The sequence below is a fragment of the Platalea leucorodia genome (genome assembly GCF_965183815.1).
Source record: "Platalea leucorodia genome assembly, chromosome: 12".
Classification (NCBI taxonomy): Eukaryota; Metazoa; Chordata; class Aves; order Pelecaniformes; family Threskiornithidae; genus Platalea; species Platalea leucorodia.
The window spans coordinates 13,734,112-13,758,696 of record NC_138834.1 but is presented as its reverse complement, the minus strand read 5'-3'; the positions used below and the strand labels follow the sequence as shown (position 1 = coordinate 13,758,696).

General features: G+C 42.9%; 1 protein-coding gene across 2 annotated transcripts in view; it reads right to left on the bottom strand.

Annotated features, from left to right (window-relative positions):
- Positions 1 to 21,501, bottom strand: part of MED13L (mediator complex subunit 13L) — a 206,004-nt gene extending 184,503 nt beyond the window's left edge. The window contains exons 1-2 of one of the 2 annotated variants that reach the window (XM_082325468.1): positions 20,498 to 21,501; positions 217 to 454 (exon numbers count right to left, since the gene is read on the bottom strand). In XM_082325468.1, the coding sequence (XP_082181594.1) occupies positions 217 to 454; positions 20,498 to 20,569 (310 nt within the window). In that variant the 5' untranslated portion in view covers positions 20,570 to 21,501. Of the gene's footprint in view, positions 1 to 216; positions 455 to 20,497 lie in introns of those variants that run through there. The other variant, XM_082325469.1, reaches the window with a different exon arrangement.
- Positions 21,502 to 24,585: the final 3,084 nt, after the last annotated feature.

Sequence of the window (24,585 nt, the reverse complement as noted above, 5' to 3'; positions counted from 1 at the left end):
GGATATAGGTCTCCTAAGGTCTTTCAAGTTTTATTTTGCATTTTATCTGCAGATCGCTTGCAGCAGAACAGTCAATCTACAAGCTTTTTTTTTCTTTAGGTCTTAATACATAAATTGTGACAAAATGGTACCAAGCTAAAGCCTTTAACGACAGAGCTCCTTTTTAACTGGAAAAAACATAAATAAATCAAGAAACAAAGAAAGAGAATAACTTACTGTGCAGTTCACGATGTATCACATCTACAAGATTTGGTTCATCTCCCCACCAGAATATCCATAGTTCCTTACAATCCGGTTTGACGTCACGGCGCCACACACAAAGCAAATTGGCCTGCAAGCAGCGGATGAAGCTGAGCAGAATTGGGTCATCCTGTGCCGGGGCTGAAATGATAGGGCCACAGTCCCCATGACCTTCAAAATTGTACCTACGCCATTTGATGCCTGTAAGTTCAGCCTACAGGGGAAAAAAGAAAAAAAAGCCATTAAATCACTCTATTTCAACATTTAATTATATTCATAGTACTGGTTTGTTTCATTTTCATTGTTTAATTCCTAGAATTTAGCTCTAAGCAGCCACAGTGAAAAAATCCTCCTATTCCTATGTTTTCCTCTTTTCCACCTCAAGGAAAAAGGAAAACAATTTCAGAAACAGTACTGAGTAAGCCTGGCTTACCCCTGCATTTCGGTTTTTCACCACAACCTGACGCATTTCCAGCAGATTCATTCATTTTTAACCTTACTGTTATCTTATTGTAATCTTACAAATTAGAAGGGGAAAAAACCAAAAAGACAAAACGCCAAACAAAGAGGGAGAAGGAATAAGGCCCACTCCCTACATGCTGCTTGGTGGTCAAGCGAGTGCAGTGTCAGCCCAAAAGTTGACCACCTGAAAGTCACGAACAGAAAGTACTACAGGACATAAGAAAACAAGTGACTTACTGAAAATGGTGAAATAGAGTTTCATATTGTGATGTTACAGGTTTATCACACATGCTTTTTATTTTTATTTCGCTCAAATGAACAAAAACAGAACAAGGAAAGTTGCCATTTACTGTCTCTTGACCAGCAGAATTTTCTTATTAACCATCAGGGAAGAACAAAAAGTACAGGAAAATGGCTACTCCAGGCTTTTGGAAAGATTTTCTTCTACACAGGTTGAAAGATTTGAAGGAATGTAGGTGTCCCACTGCATAGCAGTGTGAATAAACAATTGCCAAGGAAGAAGCCGCCAAAGTACTCAAACCATGAAAGAGCTGGCAGCTAGAACCAGGTCAGCAGAGCAGTGGTTCTAATTTTTTGTTTCTCTTTTCACCTTTAATAGCAGATACTCACAGCTGTCACATGCAGTTTCCCTTCTTCTCTGAAATATCCAGATTGCTACCTTTTTATCTCCTTCTGTCACCCTCCCCGTCACATCTCCCTCCCCTCCCCAGCCTGCTGCCTGGGCCCCCCTCCCGCTTTTCCTCCACTCCCAGTTTGCCCTATGACTGTTGCTGCGTCCTCCTTTCTCTCCACCCTCCACTGGCTCTGGGAGCCGGCCCAGGACACACAGGGGAATATTCGCCTGATTTTTAGTCTGCTAGTGGGAGTATCATTACCAAATAAAAAAAGCGGTATGTATATGTATATACTCCGTGTTCACAGTGGGCTTGTATTCTAGTTCCTAACCCATGTTACCACATTCTCTCTGCTGTTATTACCTCTACTGCTTCACTTACAGTATTCACATCTTCACTTTGCTGCTCAGAAATAGCTGGCGTGCTCAGCTCTAAAGTGGTCGTACAGGAAAAGCCAGCTGGTCTACAGCAACGCGCTGCAAAAACTCAAATACAGCATCTACACCTCTGACAAGCAAAGTCACTGCCCGGCAGCAGAGGAAAGACGCAGCAGTGGAAACACTAGCTGTGGGAATGCCGAACCCCCACACCCCCGCCAAGTAATAAATTAAGCGGTATCCACACAGTAAACATTCCTTTCCTTTCTCTGGACAGTACATATAGAAAATATCAACAAGAAAAAGGGTGAATTTTTGCTCCTAAAGAAAACAAAAGACTTGCAGATCATATATTCCTCCCATTTTCATCACCTGCACGAGGACCTTTAACCTACTGGCCTACGCTGCTCCTCCAAAACCCATACTACATGTCACATACAGAAGGATCTCCCTTTTCAAGTCCACAAACTTAGTTCATTTGGAAGTTTAACCTCTAAAATTTACTTTCCTTCACCACAAGAAGTGGAAGTAGGCTATTACATGTTCAAGAGCTAGCTGGTTAACTGCTGAGGAGCTAAAGGTGACGTTCGTCATACCAACACCACAAGCGAAAAATACTTCTGTATCTTATATCTTCTAAAACAGTTTCACCTCATTCTGCCTGTGTGCTGCCTAGCACAGCAGGGTTCTGGCCCATGACTAAAGTTCCCGTGACTATGTCTCAAGGACTATTTCCCCAAACACCGAATTACCCAGGTGCAGTTTACTGTTGCCCGTTTCATTTTCCTCTGAGAAGGCCTCACCAGGCACACAGGAATACAGTAGCTGACCTCCGCTGGGAAGGGGAAAAATCTGACAAAACACTCAACAGCAGTGAAATTGTTTTTATTTTTTTGCATGCCCCTAAAGCACCAGCCATCTTCAGCTCCACATTGCGGAAGCGACGCTACCGTCCTGTATCACGTCAGCAGGATACCAATGGTGGTGAAATCGCAGACAGTACTGGATTATCCCTGCTGAAGACTTTCTACAGCCAGCAGTACTGCTTTTGCACTCAGACAGAAATGCTGATCATCCATGCCAAGTGTTGGGGAACTACAGAAAGGCAAATCCGAAAGGACAATCCAGACTGGCCCAGATGCACAGCGTATGTGCCGTATTCCCGGCACAAAAGAGGGCACGGGAGCGCAGGAAGAAGAGGCAAAAGGGAAGGACAAAAATTATTTTTTCACAGTAGGGTGCAGTGTAGAGCTGGAATACCTTACACATTACATAATATTTTAAGAGAAAGTACTTACACACGCTCCTCCAAAACATCTACATCTGTTCTACATGGATCTCTAACCTGGAAAAGGACCGTGCTCAGTTTCTGAAATAGTATAATGAATATGACTACAAATCACAAAACACCAAAGATTAGCGCCAGCACAGGCAACCTACAAAAAAAATCACGTTCAATGTTTACGTCATCATCAACTAGGAACGTCCGGTAAGTCACAAAGAACAGGGAAAAGGAGGATGACAAAAACAAAAACCAAAAAACCCAATGGAACAAAGAAGGTTACTCAACAGCACCACTCACTTGATCAACACAGCAGTAACTAGAGATAGTAACTCAACACAGCAATAACTAGAGCTGTTTGAAACAGCAGACAAGCTCTTGCAGCTTTCTGGCAGCTCAGAGGTATCAACCCGTAACATCCCAACCGTATTACAAATGAAATATAGTCAAGAAAAGCATAGAGAAATCAGAGCTGCATCCAATTTAATTCTACCCTAACAAACTTCTGGAGTGTCTAATTCCACAGACTGTGAGGAATGACAAACTACTAGAGCCAACCAGGATGAGTAGTGACCACCCACGCAGATGATGACTCCCAAGAAAAGGAAGAGACAAGTATTGGGGGTTTTGGACTTAGTAGCAGCATAAAATGAGATCACACACATCATTTCCCAGTCAAAGTTGCAAAGATGAGGTTCAGTGCGTTTATTTTTATGTCTGTTTCTGTTTAAATTTTTAATAGGTAAGCATCAATACTAATCCCTCAGAACTTCTAGAGTTTGTCCTCATGTTAATTAAAACTGAACTCAAAATAACATCTGAATCCAGAAGTAGTACACGAGAGGAGATTGCACCAGGAACACTTACCTATATTCTACGCCTCTACAGACGTTTTGCGTAAAGTATTTAACACACTATAGGGAGAATATCTGCCTCCACATGGAGTTCTTTTTAAATTAATTTATTTAAACAAACAAACATTGCTAGTTTTAAAAGGCCTCAATCTGCAGCAGGGTTTTTACAGACAAGACAGCCAATGGCCTGTGGTTCTGATGACTGTATTGAAGAAGTAAACGTGGTTTCATTTGTGTTTAATCAGCAGCAAGCACGGGCTGCTACCAAAATGGCAGCCTCTTCCTCATCCCCAGCCACGCATTTCCATCTCCCAATCTGACATCAGATCTAGTGATCATGAAGTCATTGGGTGAATGGAATCAGTTCACCAATTTAAAGATGAGAAACAAAAAGAAAGAAAAGCGTTTACCAGATCAGCACACTGACAGCTTACCCTCCAGCCACAGAATCACTAGAGCAGACAGAAGAGCAGGAGGGAGAACGCACAGCGGAGAGCAGCAGCGGGGTGGGATCTCCCCTTTCAGTGACAGCTCCAATCAGATAAAATAGAACATTAAACTGCGCACAGAGGCTGTTGTTAGTGTACACTTTAAACCAACACAAGCAAGCACTGGTGCCAAAGGCAGCCCTGGACTGGCCCGCCTTCCCGGCATCAGTCATCTGCTCCTGACTTCACCATCACTTCTGCTTTCCGGCGGTGCTGCTGTTTGCATAGATTCATACTGAGGTGAACTGACTAAAAATCGCAAGTATTATATTAAACGGTTTTTTCCTCTACTCAGATCAGTCCCCATACCCGATTCATTAAATAGCCACAGAGATGCTTGTACCAGTAAGAGGACAGCAAAGCAGGTCGGGGGGGACAGAGCTGCTCCTTTTAGTAAGACTGCTGGTTTTAGAGCAGCCTGAAGTATTCACGGAGACAGAAACCAAGATTGCCAACCTGAGGACAAAACCGTGGACATGCTGTTTAACTCACAACCGGTCAGAAATGAAGGCAGAACAAAGCAAAAGTCTTGCCAGGTGATGTAATCTATTGTGTTTCTTGCATCTTTTCCCATATGCGTAGTCTTGGCTTATTATGGTTGCTACAATGTTCTTAGCACTAAAAAGGCTGACAATAAAGGAACTTACAAATACTTACTATTAACCAACATTGTTAGTAAATCATGCATTATGCAAGAGACTTTTTGCTTTGGTTTATAAAGGAACGTATGTTTTGGAGGACTGTGCTGTTAAGGGTTCGACTTCTCAGATAACAGGGGCTTTTTTTTAAATTTTTTTTTCTAAATTCAGTTAACTGCAATTGGACACAGAATAAAGTGTTTGTAAGACGCCTGCTCTAAATGCACTCGGCCAAGTCTGCAAGAAAATGGAGAAATCTGATCTCTATGTCTAACAGTAATACCCAAAAATCTTTACTAACATTCAACTTTTTACAGTAAAATTGCCAAGACACAAAAAGATCTGTTTCCGACGTATCCAAAAGCAGTCATCAGGGTAGAAGGGCGCGTTCAAACCCAAAATTCCACGTAGGCATCCAAGCACACCCAAACCATACCAAAGAAACAGGCATTAATGAAAACACAGCCATGACAATGCTTTCCTTCAGAAACATGGCCATAGAAAGAATGTCATACATAGTCCTTTGAAAAGGAGCGCAAACACAGGTTTCCCTCCTCCTAGGTGACTGTCTTACCCGCTACACTCTGCAGGGTGAAACGGCTTAAAAAAAAAACCAACAAAGAGTATTCAAACCTCTGATATCCCCTGTACACATAAGCAAGCAGAAGACACGGAGAAAGCACATTAGCAATTTCTCTTACAACCATTAGTCTGCTGCCCTAAATACAGACACCTTCCCATCTATCTGCACCAGCTGAGGGCTGTAGCCATTTTAACTCCAGGACAGCATCCAGAACTGTAAATTCCTAGTAGAGATAAAACCTAAGCTCTGATTCTTCTTCCCCCCCGCCCCAGCTTAAATTAGAATAATAGACAGGCAGGAAGGGTCTTCTGCTGATCTCACAGCGCTCCATTCAGATTGGCAGAGCTTAGGCTGCTAAAAATCACAATTCCCCAGTAACATTTCACACTGCACAACTTGCTTCTGGCATCCTACCAGCAACCCTAAAGATTTAATTAGTGCTGTGTAGCCACTGTGACTATTTTCCTCTTCTGCAGTCCTCACAGATGGAACACAAACAAAACACATCTTCCACCTCCTCTTTTTTTTTCTCTTCATCTCCATCAAATGCTTTTTGTACCATATACGTTGTACAGGAAACGGACAGAGCAATTCTAAATTAACTTCTCCAGAAGACTTGAGTAATTCCACCCATTTTAATCCACAAAGCTCCCTTGGAGAGATTACACAAGAATACAGACACAGCAGAAACAGAAAAAGGCAGAGCATCAAAAGTGTGAGAAATTCTTGTATTTGGCCACCCCAAGTGTCAAGCAGAGTTATTTCTGTATTATTGTACTTCTCTACATCAAAAAGAATGGCTAAAATTACATAATCGCGTTATTTTCTGCTTCATACAGTACAGAAAGGTGAGAAAAAGCTAAGGCAGATTCAGGCCTCAGCGTAGAAAATCAGTTCCCCAGTACTTCCAAAATCGGAAGGATATGCTTGAAAAGGAGGCAAAGACCTACAGAAAAGGCGTGAAGGATCTTATGAGCAAAAGAACTAGATATCCATCACACAGGCCCTCAGCTCCAACCCTGACTTTCTCAAAGACTTTCAGCGTGGCATTGTTCCGGTCATTTATCTTTCTTAGTTCTCCTACCTGAAACAAAACAAAAGCCAGGTATAAGAGTGCTTCCCAATTGCCTGTCCAAAAGGTGCTACTCTGACAATTTCAGGTCTGCACAATGCTTCAAACTTAAGTTTCTCTAATTCTCTTAAGAAAAGAAGCAAGTAATGTAAAAAACCAAACCACACCGCATCACTTAAGCCAGGTACTTCTACAAACAAGTTTCAGTTAACCAAAGGGAATATAAAAATGAAGCAGCTTTCATCATATGTCTTTCTAACCCAGGGGAAGATGTTAAGTTGCCCGGGATATCTTAAAACGCTGTCATTTACCAGCCTCTGAAGTTAGGCACAATCTAAACAATCTCTCTAATCTAGATTTTTTTTTTTTTTTTTTTTTGCTTCCATGTAGGATACTGTAGTTGATAAATGTCCTTCTTTAGTCTACAATTGATGCTTCAAATTAGAACATAAAAAAATGTAAATGCCATGTATATGACAGTTTTATTGGAGTCTCATCTTAGAGAGCTTCGTTCAAGTAAGTAGCTACTCTGAAGCCACTAGAGACTCATACTAAGGACTACTCACATGAGTAAAAATCTGCATAAGAAAGCCCTTAGTTCATAGTCCAAGAATTTAAACTGTAGTTAAAGGTGTCATGGGAATTACACCACCATTTTAATTAAATGCTATAAGATCTTGCAGACAGAGTCAAGATTAGCACCATCTGTTTTGGTTACAGTGTTTCATTTCACTACATCATCCTCACACAGCAACAAAATAGCATTTCACACTCTACTCAGGACATTTAAATACCAGATAAAAATTATGTCATCTTGATACACCTCGCTAGGAAGGACAAAAGGATGGAGACAGGAGGACTGCAAAATACTCTGTAACGATGTGTGCTCATGGGGGAGGCAGACGCACAGGCTGACAAGAACTCTTGTCCCCCACTCCCACCGAAATAAAATATTTAGTAACATCTACGTAAGGCCCTGTCAAGTGAGTTGAAAGAACAGAGGCAAGAAAAAAAAAAAAACACATCAAGGAACAGAGGAGACCGCTTAACTAAAAAAAAAAAAAAGTATTTTCTTCATAGCTATATTTTATTTCTACACTCTGAGAAAGATTCCTGTTTGGATAGCACAGCTTTCTACGGTGAGACTGAAGAAGCAGAGCAAGCACCTGTACACAGACACTCACTCTTATCTTTTACTCCTGGGTCTATAACTCTCTTGGTTTAAAAAACCAAAACAAACCAACCAACCCAACCCTGTGTAGTCTCCCAAAATCAGATCATTTACTAAACTACAGAATAACATTCCCCTCTTTATCCTATCCACTTAAAAAAAGGGGGGAATGGTTTGTGTTCCCTTCCCTCAGGGCCTATCCCGTCTGTCCCTTAAAAAGGGAGAACCATATGGCAGCGGAGAGAGGCCTCGCCGTACGCTGAACGAGCCGTGGCTCAGCTTCAACGTGACATTTCTGTCAGGCAAAGCGACTGGCAGACAAGCGTTGCGATAACTGCATAAACAAAGTCCTTCAAACCTTTTCGTACTTTGAATTCAAGAATGGAAAAAACACAACACATTAAAAAAATGTAATTCTGAGATGGGACTCAGATGGCCAACAGGAAAACTGTGCCATGCTTAGTTCTTCAAAGAGCTGAACGATCAGCTGAGTTGAGCATCATTCTTCTTAATATGCAACTCATCAACAGCAGAATGACATGTTTGACCTTAATCCTTTCCCTGTATAAGCACAGAGTCAAGTGGCTGGAAAAAAAGGATAAAGGACAGCCACTAGCAATCTTTTAAAAATGAAGGATGAAAAAAAAATTACCTTTTTCTTTGTTGTTGTTCATTTGCTCTTAAAACCAGCAAGAAACTGAGCACACCACTGCATGCAGCATGGGTGCCCAAAACGGCTTTCTGCTGGATAAATCTTCACTCCATACCATGCTGTCCTCTTCCTTCGGACCCCCTGGAACAGATTATCTAAATGCTACTACCTCAGAGCTGTTTGTGACAAACAACAGTGTCAGGGCTTTTGTATGTCATCTTTTATCTTTGCCAAGTCTCAGGCAAGGATTTAGCTGTAACCAAAATCCTATTATCAGATATCTTCCTGATGGACTTCTGTACCTGGGGACTTTTGAGATACTATATCACAGTACCGAGGACCAGAAAACCAAGATACTTCTAAAATAATTGAGTCCACATATACCATTATTAAAAGCCACAAACTAATAGCATGAGCTGTTATGCCTAAAAAGTAAACAGTACTGACAGAAATGAGGTACTTTTTCCTCTCTCTCCTAGATGTCTGTGTGATTTCTGCCTATGTGGGAGAGGAGGCAGCCAGGAAGATTAACAGATCGCTTCAAAGAAACAAAAGTCAGACTAGTCTCAAAAGAAATCTGAGGTGGCAACTAAGTACCATCTTTCCCAGTGGAAAATATAAAAGGACTCCAATATTAATGCTTGAATTCCAACAGTTCTGGCAGATGCAGAAGCTACCAACAAAGAAATTTTGAGTGGCAAGCATAAAAGAAAGAGTAATCTGATAAAAGGGCCCAAATTGCTGATATGTACCCCACCCGTCACAGAATTTCAAGGTTAAATACTAAGGTAAAAGACTGAAATAAAACACAGCAGAAGGAAGGAAAAGGAGCTAATGCTGACATGCTGAAAGAGAAACAGTATCTTCCTAGAGTGCATTGCAAAAACAGGTTGGCAAAACCAAACCGAATGTTACAAATTCTTATGAAAGAAACAGAAGGTGACACAGAAATTGTTAAAGGCATCACGACTCACGTGTAGCTCTGCACCTTCATCGCTAACTGCGGCTCTTGTTTTGCCAGATCAAAAAGTAAGGAAAACAGAAAAATTACAGGAATGGTCAAAAAGTATATATTCCATACAGCAAAAAGCATTCAAGGATTAAGACTGTTCAGTCTAAAAGAGGGAAACTATGAGGGTCTCTAGAGAACGGCTGCTGGTTGTGTCTTCCAAGTATCAAATTAAATTAGCAGAATGCAGACTCAAACCAAAATGAGACGGCTGAACTTTTTGTGTCAGGATAAAAATTTAGGGACTAGTTTAAAAGTTGTCTAGTAAATATCTACCTGGTTCAAGAAATATCTCAACCAAATATATACAGATCCTGGGAGATGATTTAAGGAAGTATTACTATGTCCTTGACCTACTCTCATATCCTTCTCCAGGTAACTGCTAATGTTTACAGGGGGGAGCGCACTTTTGCAGCAGATTTTTTGGGTCCGCCTATTCTTCTCCCAGAAAAATCGCAGCATCGCCATGAGTGGCTATAGCAAGCCTCTAGGTGGCTTCCCAAATACAAAAAGCCATGCAATACAGGTTGCTGTCACTGACAACATACCAGCTGTTGAACTGATAAGCACCAACACACCACTTCATTAAATCCTGCAGGTGACACAACCACTGGCCACAAAGCTGTTCCCGTGCCGTGTCCTTTGGCCAGGTACCATACTGGTACATACTTGAGATCTTTATCAGCACATGAGGAGCAGCGTCAATGATCACCCTCAAAATACCTCTCAGACCTGCCATCCTCGAGTCAGTACCAAACATCCATCAATAAAACAGTAATGGTCATTCAGGACCAACTCCAGAAACTCTTACAAAAATTCATTATAAAAAAACAACAAAAAAAAAAAAGAAGGGAATTTTGAGAGAAGACCTTTGAGTTACATCAACATCTTTCACCTTCGGGGAATGGCTTTGGCTAGCAAATCTCCAGTCCCTTAACAGACTCTGCAAATCTCAGTACACGGTTCCAAACCGGCGGCTGGCTCGTCAGCTCTCTTCCACTGCGAAGGCTGAAGCTAAGTTCATCAGACAGAGATGTAGAAGGATAACGTGATAAGCATGGCTGGGAGCCAAAGGGCTGAGATTCAGCCATGACTGGAGAATAGGCTTTCAAATCAAAAATATTCAAGATAAAAATATAAGAAACCTGAAAGATGGCAGCAACATCTTCTCAGGTCAGCACGTGATTCAAACTCACATAGGTACGCACTTCCACACACTTGTACTTAGTGGCTTTTGCACCAACACAGACACATGAAATGGGAAGCTGTCGTGCTAGAGTCTCACCACCAAGCATGAGAAAGGGAAAGGGAAAAGCTCATCTGAACAACAAAACAGGTACTGAACAGGTAGGCATCGAGGTTTCATTCAGAAGATGCTACTGCGCAAGCCCTATCCATGTACTTGGAGAACATACCCACCCAGTAAAGCCAAGACAGACAAAAGCATTTAAAAACAAGACGTGGTGGGTTTTGATTTGCCTTGGGCATTTTTATGGGGAAGAGGGGAAGAAGCGGAATGAAGTTTACCCATGTCAGAACTGAATGTATACCAGTGGAGGCTGTATGCCATGGAAGCATACAATGCCTGGAAGCAAAACGCCATCTCCAAGACAAAAGACAGAAGGAATTGGATACATTCTTTTCATTTTAACAAACCCAGGTTTAGGTAGCGAACTACCCTCCAGGTCAGGTTACAGACACTATTTTACAGAGCACGCTAAAGGTACCTCTGAGTTCCGTGACACTTCAGCCAGTTTCTTTACAAAAGGGAATCAATTGTATTTTAACTTCTGAGTAGGTGGTTGAGAACAGATAATAAAATGAAAACTACCGCTGCACATTTCAGATAGCACACAAAAGAAAGCAAACAAATGTGCGACTTGCTAGCCAAAGAATCCCTCCCTCATTCTAAAACAGGGTGAATGATTAGGTTTGCAAGTCCCCTTCAAAAAGACAGAATCAGAACTAACTGCCCATTTTCCAAATTAAAAAAAAAAAATCCCCTAGTAGTCCAACACATGAAAAAACATGTCAAAAGCAAATCTGCAAGTAAATGAAGGAATCTTCTCTCTTCCCCCAACTTTAACTTATTTTCTTTTTTTTTTTTTTTTTTTAACTGAAGGAGGAAGGAAACGTCAAACATCAGAGTCATACAATGGAATATCAGATGTTTCCCAAACCAAGTAATCTGACATATGGGCAGGAAAAAAAAAAAAGGGGGGGGGCGGGCTGGAGGAAGTAACAACCCGAGCAGAGTAAACTTTGGCACACTGAGTTAAAGAATGCAGTTCCTTTTCTTCCTTTATACAAAAAACCTGTATTTAAGAGCTCAGAACTAGAACATTTTTGCACACCACATCTAAGCAGAACTGCCTAGTGAATACTAACCACCGTTCACACAGTCGTTTTACGCATGTGTCCGTCACTGAGCCGCGAAGCAAACTACGCTGCCCGCCCAAATGGACCCTGGCGCAGATTCCTGGCTCCAGGCTAGGAAGGTAGTAACAGCACAAAAATACCATCAGACAGCCCTGGTCCTTTAACATCAACGTTGTCTTGACCAGTGACATCAAATAAAGCTCACATTGTTAGGCAGTCTGTCAAAATCCCTCAGCCCTTTAAAAAACCTCAAGAATTTCATATGAATCTTCCTTAATATAGAAAGAAGTAAATAAATCCACTACATGACTGGTCATGTAGATTCATTTTGCCAGCTTGCTTACTGTCATTCCTGCAAAGACAAGAATCCAGCAACTCCTGCCAGAAGGAAATTCTGGAAATTCACAGAGAATTCAACTCGTAATTTTATTAAAATACACATACAAAATTAAATAACCAGAAATACTGGGCTAAAAATGAAACCAGCAAATTCAGAATAATTTAACCAATTAACCTATTCTGTCAGCAAATAAATTATTTTTTTATAAAAATACTTGACACAGTCACTACAAGATGTTCCTGGAATGGATTTTATAACTCATCCAAAACCGCCTACTAATTCAGTAATGCTCTGGACATGCACAAACTGAGATTCACAAAAACGTGACACTAAGAGATTGCAGATACACTACACTAGATATGAAAACTTCCTAGTAAACCAGAGACTCCAATACGAAAAAAAAAAAAAAGAGTCATGGTTTTATACTGTAACAAACCAATACATTTTGAAACTTATGTCTCATAGCTGTTAGCTGTCAATGCATCATTACCAAAAACCAGAAGGTTGCCAATGCCTGGTCCATGGGTACAGAACAGTTTTCCTCTAAATTTTGTTTTCAATCCTCTGTTCTCACAAAATATTGTATTTTATGGGCAAACATGGAGCTGTAAGGCAACAACAAGGCACTGACCACAGCATAGCTCTTTTAAAACTAAAAGATGAATTAAATAAAGTTTTACTGAACAAGCTTTAAATTCCCTTCTCTAAGACACAGATTGTGGTTACTCCGCCACTTTGATCTTGCTTCAATCCGTGCTGCTGCCAAAACTTGGTGGGGAGAGAGAGGAATAAGAGGTACGCAGAGCTGGCCAGGGAGTGAGAAGGGGAGAAGTTTCTCACTGGGTCAGTTGCCTGATCCAGGCTTAAATGTAAGCTTATGAATCCTTTTGGGGTCACCAAGGCGTGGAAGAAGAGTGAAGGGGGAGGGAGAAAAATGAGAGAAAAAAACCCACCTTCTATTCTGTAATTAGTATTATTTTCTTTTCATAAACAAGAATAGTACGCTACACTGCAACACTGCCTGACTGAAGAAAGCAGAGGTAAGTGCCTAATGAGAAGTGATACAGAAATAAGCATGTCATATCTTATACTAAAAATTAGTTTTAGAAGACTGTCCATTTTTCTCCATTTTCATAAGCTGATTAAATACGTTCCTTAGTATAGGGACAAGGTCTTTGTGTATGTTTGAGCTCATCTGTGTTAGTCACATAAACATAAATATTGCCTTGGGGCACATTACACAACAGCAACACACAATAAAATTTCCTGTCTCAAAGAAACAAAAGAGAGAATGCCACTAAAAGCTCAAGTCACATTTCCATATGCACTATTGCAATTCTGCTCAGGCAAGTGAATTAAGCCACACGTGACTCAATGAGCAATAACATTTTTTAACAGACTGAGGGAGGAAGCGAGAGTCAGGATTTATCAAAATTAATCAAAATTCCCAGCAAAAGCCAAAGGAAAGACTGCGTAAACCTTTCAGATTTGTGAGATACTAAAAAACAGGCATCATCTTCCTAAGTCAAATGCTAAGAACCTCCCGATCTGAAAAGTTAAACTTACTATATGGTGCCAAAGTGGTTTATGTTCAGACGTCATTATCGTTTTACCGTATAGCGATCATACTAACGCAAGACCGCGTAACTAGCTGAAGCCACAGCAGGAAACGACGCAAGCTGTCATTCTTGGTATCACAGGCCTGTTATCCCTGTGGTATATACTTCACAACTGCGTACAGGGGGAATCTAACACAATGTTTTAGTAATATTTTGAGGTCTGTTAGAGCAGAGTATTTTTATTAGCTGGTTTCTCTTTGAAACTACCAGTTAGTATCGGGGAACTCAGGGAAAGAGGACCTATTCTTAAAGCAATACTTAGAGCTTAAAATGAAAGCAGGATAAAAGCTTGCTCTGAGGAGAAAGGATGCCCCCATGTAAATACTTATTCCATATAAACAAATCTTTTGGATTTGATTTGGGATCTTCTGTTGAAAACACTTGTGCACTTTTAAAACTGGCAAGATAATACCAAAACAAGCTTGCTTCTCGTCAGAGCAGTATTTTTTTCATATTATTTGTGTTACTATGGCACCAACAAGTTGCAAATCTGACTGTGCTAGACTCTACACAAAAACGTGCACTGCTCACCCACAGAACAGTAAATGAATACACACAGACTTAGAAAAACAGAAAACTATACTTGTCAGCCTTAAAGGCAACAATCTGAAAACACCAACCACCTATTCAGTGTTATTAGGTTGTCTGTAGGATCCCACAAACAAGATGAGGAAAAAGGTTTGTAGGACAGCAATGTAGTAAGTCTGTGGACATCAAGTGGTAACCTTCCACAAATACAAAGGAACAGCTAGAAAAAAAACCAAAAGAACCCACTAATTTATAATTTGATGATCCTGGTGTGTATTAAAGTCAGGAGTCGGCCAGTGCTGAATGAAAAATAAAAGGCAGAGAAGGAATAGGGCTTGAGGCTTTGGAAGTGAAAGCACAGTAACTTTGAGGAGCAGTAACAGCAGAGGAGGAGAAGGAAAGAATGCGGAAAGGCGCAACATGGTCCCAGTCACGGGATGCGAGAGAAAATTTATAGCAGCGTTCTTGATATGAGCAGGGACGTTTTAGTCAAACCCCGATAAAAGGATGCTGCCGTAACTAAGGATGTCAAAGTGAAGACGGGGGGTGGGTGTAATTCCCTATAGTGATCAAGGAAAACTGGAAACGACAGGTTAAGCGTTCTTGTCCAGTAAACAGAAAGCTTCAAACACACATAGATGTTCAACTTAATACAAAGTATAACGTTCCAGGAACACCGATATTTTTAGGTATTTAAAAAGCAGTGCATCCGCACACACAGGCACCTTTACCAAGGCCTAACATGTTTGAATAGAGATTAAAAAATGAAAACAAAATCCATAAAAATTCCTTCTTCATCCAGTGACCAAAGTTAATCAAGTTAACACACTCAGCAGAGATATCTCATACGCAGCACAATTTTTTTTTTTCCACTGAAGTTCAAAAATTTCAGTTCCTTTAGATTTTTTCAAAAGAATTGCATTGTCAAGAAGGAAAATAATAGAAGAAAGGTCTACATATAAGATAAGAGAGTTCCTTCTCTACTCTCTTTCACCTGAGGAAGTGCTCTCAGAAGCAGAAGGGGAAAAGAATTCAAGATCAAATGAATCTAGGGGGTTTTGAGAACTGGGGTTATGATGTCAATACTGCACTAATTACGTAGAAAAATCCAGAAATATGTATTTTTCAGAGAGTATTACAGCAAGTGAAAATTATGACTCTTAAGATGCAGTTACCTAGGATTTTTTTTTTAATACATCAGCCTAATATTTGAGTATTTTCTTAATCACGTTGATGTTCGCAATAGCCATCTCACCAAAGGACCCGCGTTGTCACCAAAATCAGAACACAGTCACTGGAGAAGGATTCACAGCCCCAGTACGTGCGCACGTTCAGAAGATAATCGGCATCCAAGAAAACCTCACTCAAATATTTCCTAGCGGCTAGCTTGGGATTCTTCAGCCTGCAAATGTCGCTCCTGCGCACCCGATTTTCTTTGTACGACATTCGGAAGAGGGTAGTTACCTAACACAGGCTCATTAATTCGGCTCCCAAAGCCGGGCAAGCTAACTGAATGTCGCTCCATCCCAACCTCCTTGCAAATCTGGGTCTACTTTCTTCAAACTCACACCCTAGTAGACACCATTAAACTGTTGAATACTCTGACAGGACTTAATAAAAGTCTACCACTGATGTGATTTAAAACCTGAAATCATCTTTTATTAGCAGGAAGTGAGCAAGCTTTCCAATGTAATTTTTCTACTTCTGTCTTGTTACCTAATAAAATTCAGGATAAAGATAACTAAAGAATCAAATACTTTTGGAAAACTTGAGAGGTTAATTCCATTTCTTAAATATATATATACACATGTAAATTCACACCTACATAAAATTTCCAACAAGGAAGATATCTACCGTGTAGTGATGTAACATCCCGCATACCAAAATAACAGCCTACTGCTTGGAGCACTGCATTTATGGTAACACAATAAGCAAGAATGACTACCGGTTAATTTACTACTACTTACGGATTTGGTTGGGCAATCAACCATTTACTATTAAGTCCTTTACTGACAATTACGCAACACCAAGAGAACCTCACCAGTAACGCTTGCTTTCCTGAAATCTTCGCTTTCTGATGCCATGAAAAACCTTTAAGAAAATAATTCAAATGCCATCTCAGATTTCCTTGACTCCTTTCAGTTTCGCTATGAAAAATGGCAACAAAACTCATTGATGGAAGGCAGTAACTTCTGCTCCTGTTTGTGAACTGAAAAAAGTAACAGCAGCAATGACCTTTACAGTTTATAAATTTGCCTTTGAACATTAACTGGAACAAAGACACAAATCCTACTAACCGGACCTTTCTAGCAGCAGGTTTCGGTAAGAATGCACTTAAACAAGTACTCACGACATCCTCCATACCAGCTTCTATAACGTCCTCTATAAATAGGTCTCACTTTCCAAGAACACAATCCTGTCTTTTCCAGGCTGAAGACTCCTACTCCTGCAGTATCTCATCTTTCACTACATGAAAGCTACTCCCAATTTTAGGTCATTCCTGACACCCTTCGCGGCACTCTTTTTCCAGTTATGCAACTTCATCCCAATTTTCAGAGGCTGACTTGTGCCTTTGGATCCACCACGGCAGCTAAGCCAGACGGCTGAGGAAACATCTTCGTATTTCATGCAAGCCCTCACCGTCATATGATTAACCCTTACTCACAGGAAAAATCAAATTCAGTTCAGTAAGACTACTTTTATGATTAAGGATTATTCATAGAAAGACTGTTTGCCAGCTTGGTCTGAAGTTTTAACACAAAGCATATTACCTCAGAACATTCTGTCTCCAAATAGTTATTAGACAACTCCTAATTAGTATTTAAATAAACTGGCCCATAACAATTGCTTATTAAATACTGTTTTGATAAACAGACATTCTTTTTCAGAAGCAGCAGCAGACATTTTGACTACTGCAAAAACAGAGTTAGGGTAAGTATCATTTCTTCTACCGCTGTGCTAGAAACACAGCAATTTCAGACAGAAAGTGTGTTTTTAATGAGCAAGCCTATTAATCTGCTGCGTATGCCAGTACAAACAAGTTTATATCTGGGGTGTATTCTGATGACAAATATGCAAACCGGCCTTTATATCATCTTACTAAGAAATGCTTTACATTTAGAGTAAAATTCTAGATTGCTTTGTGTAGGTTGTTTGCGGGTTTTTTTGCCTGACAGAGCACACAAACATTAACCCGTTTTCTAGAACGGCACTGGATTCCCGCTTCATTATAGAGCGATCCACACTACAGACAACAGCCCTTTGAGGCACTTCATGAAACCCAACTGTGCAAGCCTGAGATCACACTCAGCATCTGGGCATTCAAAGCTAACTTTAAAACCTTAAGGCTGTGCCTTCCCCTCACGCGAAATATTTTGAGCTAAGAACCCTAAGGGCCTCTATACTTTCTGGGCATCACTGATAAAAGAGAATCAGTTACTAAAAAGCTTTCAGAAAATATTTTCCGCAAAAAGATTCAGAAGAAACAGTAGGACCTAACCTCTCTCTGAAGGCTGTCTACAGTCGACAGAAAAATAAGCTGGAAATCATGAACTATTAAACCAACCCGAATCTACTACAGCAACCAGACAGACTCACCACAGAGCTCTGGCTTCTCTGGGGTGGGGAGATAGCATTCTTTCTTAAACAAAACAAATGTTTGTGGGAAGAAATATTATTTAAACATAAACAGAATCACAATAGAGTATAACTATCACAGAACTGTAATTCTCCAGTCAAGAATATTTCTTTTTGATTCACACCCAACACAAAGCCTGCGATAAAAAAAAAAAAAATTTTCAACTTCTAATAGCAGAATCAGTTTAAAAAAGATCTGTAATCCACCTCACTCCTAAAGAAGGAATGAATTCCCATCAACAGTTGATTTATTTTGTGCGTTTTTGTTCTGTTGCACTGAAAAAGTAAATGATTAGCAAAAGTTTCTCTAATTAGTAATCCAGATTACTGTAGCTTTAACACTTCATAAATTTTGAAATGAATATGACAATTTGAGGTTAAAGGGTCAATGGTGCTGGCCACATATTTCCAGTCAGTATTTCCTTTCTCAATATCTTTCACCGATACATAAATCCTAACAAATACTAACGCAATTTAAAATAAATCACCCTTATAGTTACTGTGTGTTTGTATATATGCTATATTTAAGAAAAATACTACTTTATTGGATTTTTTTTTTTCAAGTAGAGCCAGAAAACAATAAAATCATTACAGTTTCATATATAGCACCACATTAAAGGAATGGATAGCTCCCACAAAATTACACGGGAGATTAAAGGGTTGCACATTAAACTCATTATTATTGTTAAACCCACTTGCAAAAGAATTTTGCTAAACTTATTTCAATGATATTACACACCTATTTAAAATTTAACATTTCCCTACTCTAGTAAGGGGGGTGGGGGGGAGACCAAACCACAGTAACTACGAAATAACTTCACTTTATAATTTTTGCTAATTGCATGCCAACAATTATTTTTACCAGTGACAGATTTGCAGATTACAACTACAGGAAAAGTTACGCTTCTCAAAAACACGCTACTCAATTCTCCATTAATAAATGGGGACTTCACAACTCTCTTTCTGTAAAGGACAAATCATTCACTACCCTGCTCTTGCAATCAGATACAATTGTCTCCCTCATGCTTACTGTTTTATTTTTCCTACTGGGTAAGAGCAATGTATTCAAAATCAGCATAACAATTCGTGCATCTTGATACATATAGCACTGCTATATATTTATAAATATCAGAAAGTGTTATCAAACAGAAGCATAGATGCAAACTTATATAACGTAACAGTTCAATAAAAAGCCAAAGTAAGAATAGCATTTATTCTCACGGAAGAATCTCTGGGCGAGTTTCCTAGCAGCATAAGTGACTACGGCTCTCGTCCCAGATTCTTAATAGGTATGAGCAAAATAAAAACCATACATACACACACTGAAAAAATAACCAGAGGCAAAATAACGAACATAGAGCAGGTACAAAACATAAAACAAAGAGCTTGATCGTTTGCATTTTTAATCAATTTTCTTTTTTCCCTTTAATCCCTATAAGAGATCTAACAACAATCTCTTTCTCTCTATTAGAAAAAGAACAACCTGTGCACCCACCTCCAACTTTGGCAGAGCTCTGATGCAGGGAGGGGGTACCTACCAGAAATCTTTCACACATGCTATCCCCAAACTTGCATCACAAGTTTTCGTTTTAGCTGCACCACGCACTAAGAAAGTCCCTCCTTCCCTCCGACATTATCCCTGGTAGCACCAGAAGGCTCCTGATGATCAAATAGTCCTCTCGCTCACTCTGCTGTTGCCCAGCCACAAGGGATAATGTTTCTGTATGTGTCAGGTAAAATAAAGCAAGGTATTTGCAAATGACTTTGCCCTTACACAGACACAAATTGTTTTCTTGTTTTAAATTTAAATTACAAGTCTGTAGCTAGCCAAAATTGATACCGTCATTTCTGCAACATTAAACCATGCAACACGAGTAGGAAGTTGTCGATTACCAGTAAGATGGATAGACAGCATCTATGCAAACAAGCTATCCAGCATACTACATTTTCAGCCACTGTTTGTCTTCGGAGAAGAAAAAAATGAAAAGGTTTGGGTTTTTTTTTTACCTCTTGCCCCCAAGCACGATCTATGCAAAGAGGAGACCACGCTGTAACAACAGCTGACATGTAGTCACAAGAGCCCAGAGCGTTAAGTCCGACAAACAATCACAGTACATGACTGTTCGCTGCTGCTGAAATGGCGTTTGTCATTGTGAAAGGAGAGAAAAACCCCCCAGTTTGGTAGGCACAAAGCACACAGGGCACGGAGTGCCAAGGGAGGCGGGGAGAAAAGAGTGTTTACCAGAGAAGATGGTCGCACATGCAGGCAGCGCGGGCAGGGGACACACAATCCGTTGCCTCTACGCTCTCCCATTCGGAGGAGCGCAGCTGCCAGAGCAGCACACGCACTCGCAGCAAACCACGTTAAAGAGCAAAATAAACACGGGGAGCCGGGCCGGGGGAGGGGCCAGCGGAGGAGCAGCCCCACGGGCCCCGACTATAAAGCCCCCGGCAGCTGCACCCACCCGGCAAACTCGCTGCGCGGCGGAGCGCCCGTTGACGCCTCCGTTCCCCCCTCCCCCGGGCACTCACCAGCGAGAAGAGGTTGGAGTGACAGTCCTCCAGGCTGGCCCCGTTCGCCACCCAGTTCGCCGCTGCAGTCATGATCCTCGGCGAGCCCGGCCGCCAGAGCGGGGCATGTCTGAGGAGACGGGCCCGGCGGGGGGGGAGAAGCAGCCGGCACTCCTCGCTGCGGCCCGCGCCTCCGCTGGCCGGGGCGGCAGCCGCCGTCCGGCCCCTCGCCGCGGGCGGCCCGGGGGAGCGCGGCCGGCAGGGGGCGCGCCGCGGGCGGGGGGGGGCGGCCCGGCCGCCGGGCGGGCGCCGAAGACGGGGCGGGCGCGATCCTCTCCACCCGTCCCCGGCCGGGGAGTCCTCAGGCTGCGCGGCCCGGTCCGGCGGGGGCCCTCTCCGGCGGGGCGCGGGGGGGGTCTGGGTCCAAGCGCCTCAGCAGGCAGCGGCGGGGAAGCCTCCTCCGGTCCTCCAGGCCGCCTCAGCACCGCCGGGGCGAAGAGAAGAAGGGGGGGGGGCCCGGGGCCCTCCTTCCGCGTCCAGGTCTGGCCCCCCCCCGGGCAGGGCACACGTTGCGGCGAAGGGCGGAGGGGAAGGAGAGGAGCGGGTCTCCTCCCGCGGCCCGGCGGCGGCCCCTGCGGGACACGGGCCGGGCGGGGCGGGGGAGGGTCCCGGCCCCGGCCCCGGGCAGTGGCGGCGGCGGCGGGCGGGGGGCGCTGTCTCGCGTGCCGGCGGAGGCCGTGTCCCCTCCCCTCCCCGCCCGGCCGCCCCTCGCTGCTGCCGCCGCTGGCTGTGGGTGGATGGTGTTTTCCTCCTCCTCCTCCTGCCGCCGCCGCCGCCTTGTTTACGCTCCGTGCGGGGCTCCCGGTGCTGCGGGCGGCGGGCGGCAGCCCCGGCCCAGAGAGGGAGCACTGTCCCTGCCCGTCCTCGCCCCCCTCCGCCTGGCGCTGCCCGCCCAGCGGCCCCGCTCACCCGCTCCTCCTCACACACTCGCCTCTGCCTCTCTCCACTCTGACAGCAATGGCGGCCGCCAGCCGCAGCTCGCTTCGCCATTGGCCGCCGCCGCCCCACGTGACGCGCGCCGGAGGGCGGGGGCCCGGCGCTGGGGCTCCCCCCCGGCCCCTCCCTCCGCCGCCGCGGCGCCCGCCGGGCCGCTGGGGGCGCGCGGGAGCGGGGCGGGGGCGGGGGCGGGCGCGGCGCTGCGGCGGGGCCGGGGGAGGCCGCGGCGGGGCCGCGCTGCCCGCGCCGCGCCCGGGTGCCGCCGGAGGCGGCGCTGCCGGGGAGCGGGTCCCGCCCGCCGCCTCTTGGGACCGGACAAACTTTCTCCTCGGCTGGCGCTGCCGCTGGGGCGGCCCCGGGGCTCTGCCGTCCCCGCCCCGGGCGCTCGCCGCCAGAAAACGTTATTTACAAGAAGTTGTTCGGGGCGGGGGCCGTGCCCGAGCCCGCTCCCGCTCCCGGCGGTCGATCCGCCGCGCTGCCCCGCCGCCCGCCAGCCTCCCGAGCAGCTTACAGCTGCCTTGCAGACGCCTCCGCTGCCATTTGTGAGCGAGGGCAGCCCCCGAGAGCCCCCCTTCGAACGTCAAGTGCAACCCCAAGTTCTGCAGAGCGCATGAAACGCGACTGCGCTGAAATCCCGAGCAGCCCCGCGTTCGTTCCGTTAGAAACAGCTTTTGAGACGGCGTGTATAGTTACTTCTTTTTTATAAAAGCAACTCGAAAATACCCGAGTTAAATAAACAAATGAAATTCATTCCTGTAACAGTCATGGTCTGGAGAAGAAGAAAGGACAGACACAAAATAATAAATATGAACTACTTTGTTTAAAATACATCATTCGTGACAAATAATTTTTTCACTGCTCATAACGACCTTTGATTCCAACCAGCGGGAGCCTGATCTGCCCCGGCAGATTAAAGCGCGCCTGCCTGAGTTTCTCACTGACAGCAGTGTTTCACAGGTGATATGAAGCAAATATTGCTGCTTAAAAGATGAACACTACTTACCACTTCAGCTTAAAGTTTACTAGGGAAACGTAGCACGTTTTCAATGATCTGATTCAGTGGAAAAAGTTCTCCCTTGGTGCTCAACGGCAGCTTTCCTTATCATGACTGTAATCTTATTTAGGCATCTTTTTTGCAATTTACTTTTCTTTGTATTAAATTAAGATTAGCATCTATTCTAATGACTGAATGGAGTCTGTTTGGACTTACCTCATAGTAAGAAATCTCTAACACAAACAAGCATCACAGCCATTTAGCTAAATTACATACACAGAGTGACAGACAGAATTTAGGCCAAAAGAAAATTTCCACCAAGACCGGTGTTCTTACCACGCGCATTCTTCACCCGACAAATCCGATCCATCGCAGCCCGTTCCCTTCACTGTCACACCGGACAGGAATTCTGTCTTGCAAAGACTGGGCCTATATTAGTGAGAGGAAAAGTGTTTTCAAACACAAATCATATATTCACATTCAGTTACAACTGCAATTTATTTATTTTTTTACACCTCTTAGTTGGCCAAACAAAGCCTAGACTGATCCTAGGGAGAGACTTTCATCCTCCTTCAGTTCACCTAGGAGAATCAATGCAGCACAAAGATGCTGTAAAAGCCCCGAACTGGTAAGGCGCAAAGCTGACAACGTAGCCAAACTGCCCGAGTCCAGAAATTGCTTGCTACAGCCTGGCAACCCAGACCCAAGGGAGCACTTTGCACCATATTACTCCCCTCCCTTTTGGCAACAAGTGTTACAAACAGAGAACACAATCTGACACTTGTAAATATGTCAAGCAATATGCATTAACCAACCAAAAAACACATCCTTCTGCATTACAGTAGTACAGCTCTTTGTAAATACACTGCAGCATCAGTTATCCATCTCATCACTAAATGACGCCTAGGGTACAACAAACCCTTTGATGAAGTATGCATTCTACTTCTGGAATAAAAGAACATCCCTTATCATGAAAAAATGATTTTCTTATTATACAAATATTTTGAAATTGAGAATCACATTGTTACTTATCCCGGAGAAAGCTAACAATATTGTGCAGAATTAGAAACTGCAGAATTCGTGTTTCTTCCATATGCTGCTTACCCTCCAAATGGTATTTCCAGTTGTCAGCATTCCTCTTCTGGATCTTCCAAGTAGAGATGACTTATTATGCTTGATTTTCTCATGAAAATGTGGGGTCTAACACATGATTGAGATCCATTTTCATGGGGAGAAATGTTAATATACTCACGCTGTGCTGCTTTGGCCAGTTTTCAGGATTCTTATGAACGTTAACTACTCTTTAAATTAAAAATCTGTTAGTATAATTAAATTACCTGTAATGGGTCAACGTTCTGAAGTTGAAGAGTTGCTGCTCGCATTTGTGAAAGGCTACCGGTCAAACATTTTGAGCACATTCCTGCATCGCAAAGTTCATTTTGTTTTTAAACTGAAAAAAGATAGCACCTCTTTTAAGTAGTTTTCCAGTTACTTGGCTTTATATTATGTTCAGTGAAATCATCACAGTCTAACCATTCACTTCACAGTACCAAACTAGGAAAGTTCCCTTGCTGTCTTCCGACAATAGCGTTACTTAAAACAGAAATTGTTCCACTTACAGACATCATATACGAGTGACACTTGCTCATGCATAATTATCGTAGATGGTATGTGGCAGAACGTGTTTCCCAACTCAGGGTATTCAAGTTTTATTGCCTGGTTTCTTTTCCTTCTTTTTAAAAATTGATCGATGAACATGAACGATAACATTGGGGTTTCTGCTTTAACAAAATAACCATTTATCCGTAGTAGCAAGATACAGGAACTTCTTAATTAATTCTGCCAATGCATTAACTTGCAAGCTGCGATTCCAGAACTGAGATGCAGAAAGGAGTTTCCGGGCTCCTGGAAATCAGCTGGGTCACACTTAGCCTTCACCACACAGAGCTGAGAAGCACTCTGGGAAGGAGCCCGTTACCTACCCTTACAAAGTTAATCCAAACAGTGATAGGCAAGCTTATTTTATTCCAGAACAACTTACCCAGAGCTTACAGTAATGATCAAACCTGTTCTTCCAGGAGGATGGCTCAGCAGCTCCGTAGCCTTTGTTTTCACCAGC